This window comes from Engystomops pustulosus, chromosome 11 (genome assembly GCF_040894005.1).
Source record: "Engystomops pustulosus chromosome 11, aEngPut4.maternal, whole genome shotgun sequence".
NCBI classification, from domain to species: Eukaryota; Metazoa; Chordata; class Amphibia; order Anura; family Leptodactylidae; genus Engystomops; species Engystomops pustulosus.
Window position 1 is genome coordinate 84,861,881 of NC_092421.1, and position 11,035 is coordinate 84,872,915.

At 32.9% G+C, this 11,035-nt stretch overlaps 1 protein-coding gene across 6 annotated transcripts in view; it reads left to right on the forward strand.

Moving 5' to 3' along the window:
* The window catches only part of UROS (uroporphyrinogen III synthase), a 33,853-nt gene extending 28,899 nt beyond the window's left edge, over window positions 1-4,954 (forward strand). For all 6 annotated transcript variants that reach the window (XM_072130834.1, XM_072130832.1, XM_072130833.1 and 3 more), the window contains exons 9-10: window positions 1,034-1,135; window positions 4,033-4,954. In XM_072130834.1, the coding sequence (XP_071986935.1) occupies window positions 1,034-1,135; window positions 4,033-4,158 (228 nt within the window). In that variant the 3' untranslated portion in view covers window positions 4,159-4,954. The remainder of the gene's footprint in view (window positions 1-1,033; window positions 1,136-4,032) is intronic.
* Window positions 4,955-11,035: the final 6,081 nt, after the last annotated feature.

Here is an 11,035-nt window from a genome sequence, read left to right on the forward strand (position 1 = left end):
TCCTGTGCAATGTATTGGGAAGCTCCTTCTATTCAGAACCAATATATGGTACAGGCGGTCCCCTACTTAAGAACACCTGACTTACATACGACCCCTAGTTACAAACGGACCTCTGGATATTGGTAATTTCCTGTACTTTAGCCCTAGGCTACAATATTCAGCTGTAACAGTTATCACAGGCATCTGTAATAAAGATTTATTGATAATCCCGGTTCTTATGACAACCCAACATTTTTAAAATCCAATTGTCATAGAGTCCAAAAAAAAATTTGGCTGGGATTACAGTGATAAAGTATACAGTTCCGACTTACATACAAATTCAACTTAAGAACAAACCTACAGACCCTATCTTGTATGTAACCCGGGGACTGACTGTACTAATAGATGTGGACACTTACCCTGTCTCCATAGTCTCTGAGCTCTGCAGGACTGGCTGCTATCTGACCTTTATATATGAATAACCCTATTATCCATGTCAGGAGACACTCACATTGTTATTCACCTTCCACACCAAGGAACCAGCACTGCAAACACCCAGCTTTCCCATATTCTTCTATAATCTATATATAATCCGAGATTTTTTGTTTGCCGTCTGTGAATTGAACGGTCACATTAGTAGCTAAAATCTCATCCTGACACATCCAGCTGTCCGGGGGGTTGAAAAAAAATTTCTTCCAAAAACAGCGCCACACCTGATCATGGTTGATGCTGGTATTGCAGCTCAGCTCTATAGAAATTAATGAGCTTAGTTGCAAAGCCACACACTCCCCAGGGTCAGGAGAGGAGATGTTTTTGGAAGCAGCAATGTTTTTCAACCTCCGGACAATCCCTTTAAGTCGGGGAGGTATCTCCACGAGCCCCAGTTATTGTTATTTATGTGGCAGGGCCCGATTATGACTCCGACTTCTGCAAGCAAAGAGATCTGGAAAATCTAAAAATCTAATTACAAAGTATATAAGAAAATTGTAGGACGCGTTTGTTGCTCTCATTGTATTCAGGTCTAATCCTATTTCTATGAAATTCTCTCCTTCAGGAAGGAATCCCCGGAAGCGTGGTGTTTTTCAGCCCCTCGGGGGTAAAGTTTTGCCTTAAAATTATCCAGGAGCTTTCGAATGATAAAATAAATGAAATTAAGGTAACTGATTTGATACAAAGTTTCTTCTGTTCTCTTATGTTATTCATTGATTTTAAATTTCGTCAAAAAGTTAGTGACTGAGGGTGATGTCACACATGGCGTTTTTGGGCCGTTTTTAGTTAGTGCATTTTCAGATCGTAAAAAAACGCATGCATTTTCAAAAAAACGGTTTTCCGAATTTGCGCAACTAAAAACCGCCCAAAAACGCCATATGTGACATCACCCTGAGGCTCCGTTTTTGACCAGTTTTAATTAAGATAATGGGTAAAACCTGTCAAAAACACATGCGTTTTTTAACAAACTGCTTAAAAAACGGGGCAAAAACAGGTTCAAAACGCCACGTGTGACCGCAGCCTAAGTGGCGAGCGCAGCCTGTAAGTAGCGGCACCAGTGTATTGTCTGGCTAACATGTCTACAAGCTACATGCCCACCTACCCTCACTGATCTGTGCAAAGAACCGGGACTCCCATACAAGTAAGTAGGAGCTGTGGATGGAGTTACACCTTCTGGCCACAACATGGGAGTTGGAGCTGTTTGCTTTTTGCACCATGTACCCCCCCCCCCCCCCCATGCAGAACGACTTACTGGTGTGGGGACAGAAGTCATCCCCCTACTGAACAGACGTTGAAGGGGTTTTCTACTTTTAGCAAATAATTGCTATGGTTTGTGTAAGGAAAAATCTCAAGATCTCTGCTTGCTGTCCTGCTATAGGAAGCTTTTATGTTTACTTCCAGTGTGTAGAAATCTGACCATGGTCACACAGGTGCGCGGCTCGTTATATCACACAGGTGCACTGCTCGTTATAGCACACAGGTGCGCGGCTCATTATATAGCACACAGGTGCAGGGCTCGTTATATCACACAGGTGCGCGGCTCGTTATATATCACACAGGTGCGCGGCTCGTTATATATCACACAGGTGCGCGGCTCGTTATATCACACAGGTGCGCGGCTCGTTATATCACACAGGTGCGCGGCTCGTTATATCACACAGGTGTGCGGCTCGTTATATCACACAGGTGCACGGCTCGTTATATCACACAGGTGATATAAGGTGTACACCTGTGTGCTATATAATGAGCCGCGCACCTGTGTGAACAGGCTCGTTATATAGCACACAGGTGCACTGCTCGTTATATCACACAGGTGCGCGGCTCGTTATATCACACAGGTGTGCGGCTCGTTATAGCACACAGGTGCACTGCTCGTTATAGCACACAGGTGCGCGGCTCGTTATATAGCACACAGGTGCGCGGCTCGTTATATATCACACAGGTGCGCGGCTCGTTATATATCACACAGGTGCGCGGCTCGTTATATCACACAGGTGCACTGCTCGTTATAGCACACAGGTGCGCAGCTCCCCCCACGCAGAACGACTTACTGGTGTGGGGACAGAAGTCATCCCCCTACTGAACAGACGTTGAAGGGGTTTTCTACTTTTAGCAAATAATTGCTATGGTTTGTGTAAGGAAAAATGTTACTAGATCTCTGCTTGCTGTCCTGCTATAGGAAGCTTTTATGTTTACTTCCAGTGTGTAGAAATCTGACCATGGTCACACAGGTGCGCGGCTCGTTATATCACACAGGTGCACTGCTCGTTATAGCACACAGGTGCGCGGCTCATTATATAGCACACAGGTGCAGGGCTCGTTATATCACACAGGTGCGCGGCTCGTTATATCACACAGGTGCGCGGCTCGTTATATATCACACAGGTGCGCGGCTCGTTATATATCACACAGGTGCGCGGCTCGTTATATATCACACAGGTGCGCGGCTCGTTATATCACACAGGTGCACTGCTCGTTATAGCACACAGGTGCGCAGCTCCCCCCATGCAGAACGACTTACTGGTGTGGGGACAGAAGTCATCCCCCTACTGAACAGACGTTGAAGGGGTTTTCTACTTTTAGCAAATAATTGCTATGGTTTGTGTAAGGAAAAATGTTACTAGATCTCTGCTTGCTGTCCTGCTATAGGAAGCTTTTATGTTTACTTCCAGTGTGTAGAAATCTGACCATGGTCACACAGGTGCGCGGCTCGTTATATCACACAGGTGCACTGCTCGTTATAGCACACAGGTGCGCGGCTCATTATATAGCACACAGGTGTATGGCTCGTTATATCACACAGGTGCGCGGCTCGTTATAGCACACAGGTGTGCGGCTCGTTATATATCACACAGGTGTGCGGCTCGTTATATATCACACAGGTGTGCGGCTCGTTATATATCACACAGGTGTGCGGCTCGTTATATATCACACAGGTGTGCGGCTCGTTATATATCACACAGGTGTGCGGCTCGTTATATATCACACAGGTGTGCGGCTCGTTATATATCACACAGGTGTGCGGCTCGTTATATCACACAGGTGTGCGGCTCGTTATATCACACAGGTGCACTGCTCGTTATATAGCACACGGGTGCGCGGCTCGTTATATAGCACACGGGTGCGCGGCTCGTTATATAGCGGGATATAATGGGCCGTGCACCTGTGTGACCATGGTCAGATTTCTATACACTGGAAATAAACATACAAATTTTCTATAGGATGACAGCAAGCATAGAAAACTGTGAGGAATTGATACAGAAAGTATATTGGAAAATTGTATCACTTTTCATTACACAAACAATATCAATTATTTACTGTGGACGACCCCTTTAAAGATTAAGATCCCTTTTAGGTGACCTCCGCACACGTATGCGTTGTACATGTACTGAATTGATCATTATACGTCTGTCCGGATCCATGGAGACTTTCTATACTGAAGTGATTTAATATAATGTGGGAACCCCTATGTATGGAGCGGACCGCGGCGCCGGCAGCCATCTTTTCTTGACGCCCCATGCGTATAACTCTTCTATGTCTTCTTGTATTTCCATTCTCTCTTAGTTTGCGTCTATCGGACCGACTACATCTGAGGCGATGGCGGCGGACGGCCTAACGGTGAGCTGCACAGCCCCAAACCCCACACCCCAAGACCTGGCGGAGGGACTGAAGAGGATCCACAGCCAATGAAAGGGCAGAACAGTCAGAACAGTCTGACCCATTGTAAATGTGAATCTGGTCCCCTGACAACCCCCCCACCCCTGCTGACTGCTATTATGGCCTCCAGGACATGTGCGGCTCCCGAAATTTACTTCTATACGAGCCCCAGTAGAAGTGAATGGAGAAAGACGTCCATATGTCGACCCACATCGCATCAGGGGGGGACCGATGTGGATAAGCCATAAATATCTGTGGTGAGAATAGCCCTTTAGACAAATCTAATTTGCATCACATGGTCTGACTTCTTCCATTGTTTGCCATGGCGGACACTATACAGTGGGAAAGGACCAGTCACAGCTGATGCATTGGATTATACCTTGTGCACAATGAGAACGGGCCCTGCTCCTCCCTCTGGGCCCTGCTCCTCCCTCTGGGCCCTGCTCCTCCCTCCTCTGGGCCCTGCTCCTCCCTCCTCTGGGCCCTGCTCCTCCCTCCTCTGGGCCCTGCTCCTCCCTCTGGGCCCTGCTCCTCCCTCTGGGCCCTGCTCCTCCCTCTGGGCCCTGCCCCTCCCTCTGGGCCCTGCTCCTCCCTCTGGGCCCTGCTCCTCCCTCTGGGCCCTGCTCCTCCTTCTGGGCCCTGCACCCCGATAATACAACAATCCGTGCAAATCATCCATGAAATTATCCAAGAAGGGTTTATCACTTCTCACCCCAACCCATAGGAACCGAAATATATCAATGTAGATTGTTTATAGATACTATGAGACACTGTTGTGTTCTGGGTAATATATAGGGACTAAATAATAAAGGATGTGATTTATAACTTATTTTATCCTTTTCTTTGGTCGTTTGCCCATATTTTGCTACTTTTAAAAATCTGAAATGCAAAAATAAAATAACGGATTGGGTAAATTGTCAGGATACAACACGACATATATACTTATACATATATATAATAGTATCAGAGCAAACTCACAGAAGAGAAGTTATAAATGATACAACCTGCCTGAAAATCTGTGGAAGAATAAAAGGTGAGATATACTGTATACTATATACTGATATACTGTATACTATATACTGATATACTATAGAATTATACTATATACTGTATACTATAGAATTATACTGTATACTATATACTGATATACTATAGAATTATACTGTATACTATATACTGTATACTATATACTGATATACTATAGAATTATACTGTATACTATATACTGTATACTATATACTGATATACTATAGAATTATACTGTATACTATATACTGATATACTGTATACTATATACTGATATACTATAGAATTATACTGTATACTATATACTGATATACTATAGAAATATACTGTATACTGATATACTGTATACTATATACTGATATACTATAGAATTATACTGTATACTATATACTGATATACTATAGAATTATACTGTATACTATATACTGATATACTGTATACTATATACTGATATACTGTATACTATATACTGATATACTATAGAATTATACTGTATACTATATACTGTATACTATATACTGATATACTATAGAATTATACTATATACTGATATACTATAGAATTATACTGTATACTATATACTGATATACTATAGAATTATACTGTATACTATATACTGTATACTATATACTGATATACTATAGAATTATACTGTATACTATATACTGATATACTGTATACTATATACTGATATACTGTATACTATATACTGATATACTATAGAATTATACTGTATACTATATACTGATATACTATAGAATTATACTATATACTGTATACTATACTGATATACTATAGAATTATACTGTATACTATATACTGATATACTATAGAATTATACTGATATACTGTATACTATATACTGATATACTATAGAATTATACTGTATACTATATACTGTATACTATGTACTGATATACTATAGAATTATACTGTATACTATATACTGATATACTATAGAATTATACTGTATACTGATATACTGTATACTATATACTGATATACTATAGAATTATACTGTATACTATATACTGATATACTATAGAATTATACTGTATACTATATACTGATATACTGTATACTATATACTGATATACTATAGAATTATACTATATACTGTATACTATACTGATATACTATAGAATTATACTGTATACTATATACTGATATACTATAGAATTATACTGATATACTGTATACTATATACTGATATACTATAGAATTATACTGTATACTATATACTGTATACTATGTACTGATATACTATAGAATTATACTGTATACTATATACTGATATACTATAGAATTATACTGTATACTGATATACTGTATACTATATACTGATATACTATAGAATTATACTGTATACTATATACTGATATACTATAGAATTATACTGTATACTATATACTGATATACTGTATACTATATACTGATATACTATAGAATTATACTGTATACTGATATACTATAGAATTATACTGTATACTAATATACTATAGAATTATACTGTATACTAATATACTATAGAATTATACTGTATACTATATACTGATATACTATAGAATTATACTGTATACTATATACTGATATACTGTATACTATAGAATTATACTCTATACTGATGTACTGTATACTATATACTGATATACTATAGAATTATACTGTATACTATATACTGATATACTATAGAATTATACTGTATACTGATATACTGTATACTATATACTGATATACTATAGAATTATACTGTGTACTATATACTGATATACTGTATACTATAGAATTATACTCTATACTGATATACTGTATACTATAGAATTATACTGTATACTATAGAATTATACTGTATACTATAGAATTATACTATATACTGATATACTATAGAATTATACTGTATACTAATATACTATAGAATTATACTGTATACTATATACTGATATACTATAGAATTATACTGTATACTATATACTGATATACTGTATACTATATACTGATATACTATAGAATTATACTGTATACTGATATACTATAGAATTATACTGTATACTATATACTGATATACTATATACTGATATACTGTATACTATAGAATTATACTATATACTGATATACTATAGAATTATACTGTATACTATATACTGATATACTGTATACTATATACTGATATACTATAGAATTATACTGTATGCTATATACTGATATACTATAGAATTATACTGTATACTATATACTGATATACTGTATACTATAGAATTATACTGTATACTATATACTGATATACTGTATACTATATACTGATATACTGTATACTATAGAATTATACTATATACTGATATACTATAGAATTATACTGTATACTATATACTGATATACTATAGAATTATACTGTATACTATATACTGATATACTGTATACTATATACTGATATACTATAGAATTATACTGTATACTATATACTGATATACTATAGAATTATACTGTATACTATATACTGATATACTATAGAATTATACTGTATACTGATATACTGTATACTATAGAATTATACTGTATACTATATACTGATATACTAAAGAATTATACTATATACTGATATACTATAGAATTATACTGTATACTATATACTGATATACTGTATACTATATACTGATATACTATAGAATTATACTGTATACTATATACTGATATACTATAGAATTATACTATATACTGATATACTGTATACTATATACTGATATACTATAGAATTATACTGTATACTGTATACTATATACTATATACTGATATACTATAGAATTATACTGTATACTATATACTGTATACTATATACTGATATACTATAGAATTATACTGTATACTATATACTGATATGCTGTATACTATATACTGATATACTATAGAATTATACTGTATACTATATACCAATATAATGTATACTATATACTGATATACTGTATACTATAGAATTATACTGTATACTATATACTGATATACTATAGAATTATACTGTATACTATATACTGATATACTGTATACTATAGAATTATACTGTATACTATATACTGTATACTATAGAATTATACTGTATACTATATACTGATATACTGTATACTATAGAATTATACTGTATACTATATACTGTATACTATATACTGATATACTATAGAATTATACTGTATACTATATACTGATATACTGTATACTCTATACTGATATACTATAGAATTATACTGTATACTATATACTGATATACTGTATACTATATACTGATATAGTATAGAATTATACTGTATACTATATACTGATATACTGTATATTATAGAATTATACTGTATACTATATACTGATATACTATAGAATTATACTGTATACTATATACTGATATACTATAGAATTATACTATATACTATATACTGATATACTATAGAATTATACTGTATACTATATACTATATACTGATATACTATAGAATTATACTGTATACTATATACTGATATACTGTATACTATAGAATTATACTGTATACTATATACTGATATACTATAGAATTATACTGTATACTATATACCGATATACTGTATACTATAGAATTATACTGTATACTATATACCGATATAATGTATACTATATACTGATATACTGTATACTATAGAATTATACTGTATACTATATACTGATATACTATAGAATTATACTGTATACTATATACTGATATACTGTATACTATATACCGATATAATGTATACTATATACCGATATACTGTATACTATATACTGATATACTGTATACTATATACCGATATACTGTATACTATATACCGATATACTGTATACTATAGAATTATACTGTATACTATATACCGATATAATGTATACTATATACTGATATACTGTATACTATAGAATTATACTGTATACTATATACTGATATACTATAGAATTATACTGTATACTATATACTGATATACTGTATACTATATACCGATATAATGTATACTATATACCGATATACTGTATACTATATACTGATATACTGTATACTATATACCGATATACTGTATACTATATACCGATATACTGTATACTATAGAATTATACAGTATACTATATACTGATATACTGTATACTATATACTGATATACTGTATACTATATACTGATATACTATAGAATTATACTGTATACTATATACTGATATACTATATAATTATACTGTATACTATATACTGATATACTATAGAATTATACTGTATACTATATACTGATATACTATAGAATTATACTGTATACTATATACTGATATACTATAGAATTATACTATATACTGATATGCTATAGAATTACACTGTATACTATATACTGATATACTATAGAATTATACTGTATACTATATACTGATATACTATAGAATTATACTATATACTGATATACTATAGAATTATACTGTATACTATATACTGATATACTATAGAATTATACTGTATACTATATACTGATATACTGTATACTATATACCGATATAATGTATACTATATACCGATATACTGTATACTATATACTGATATACTGTATACTATATACCGATATACTGTATACTATATACCGATATACTGTATACTATAGAATTATACTGTATACTATATACTGATATACTGTATACTATATACTGATATACTACAGAATTATACTGTATACTATATACTGATATACTATAGAATTATACTGTATACTATATACTGATATACTATAGAATTATACTATATACTGATATGCTATAGAATTATACTGTATACTATATACTGATATACTATAGAATTATACTGTATACTATATACTGATATACTATAGAATTATACTGTATACTATATACTGATATACTGTATACTAAAGAATTATACTGTATACTATATACTGATATACTATAGAATTATACTGTATACAATATACTGATATACTATAGAATTATACTGTATACTGTATACTATATACTGAAATACTGTATACTATAGAATTATACTATATACTGATATACTATAGAATTATACTGTATACTATATACTGATATACTATAGAATTATACTATATACTGTATACTATAGAATTATACTGTATACTATATACTGATATACTGTATACTATATACTGATATACTATAGAATTATACTGTATACTGATATACTATAGAATTATACTGTATACTAATATACTATAGAATTATACTGTATACTAATATACTATAGAATTATACTGTATACTATATACTGATATACTATAGAATTATACTGTATACTATATACTGATATACTGTATACTATAGAATTATACTGTATACTATATACTGATATACTGTATACTATAGAATTATACTCTATACTGATGTACTGTATACTATATACTGATATACTATGGAATTATACTGTATACTATATACTGATATACTATAGAATTATACTGTATACTGATATACTGTATACTATATACTGATATACTATAGAATTATACTGTATACTATATACTGATATACTGTATACTATAGAATTATACTCTATACTGATATACTGTATACTATATACTGATATACTATAGAATTATACTGTATACTATATACTGATATACTATAGAATTATACTATATACTGTATACTATAGAATTATACTGTATACTATATACTGATATACTATAGAATTATACTATATACTGTATACTATAGAATTATACTGTATACTATATACTGATATGCTGTATACTATATACTGATATACTATAGAATTATACTGTATACTATATACTGATATACTATAGAATTATACTGTGTACTATATACTGATATACTGTATACTATAGAATTATACTCTATACTGATATACTGTATACCAGTGGTG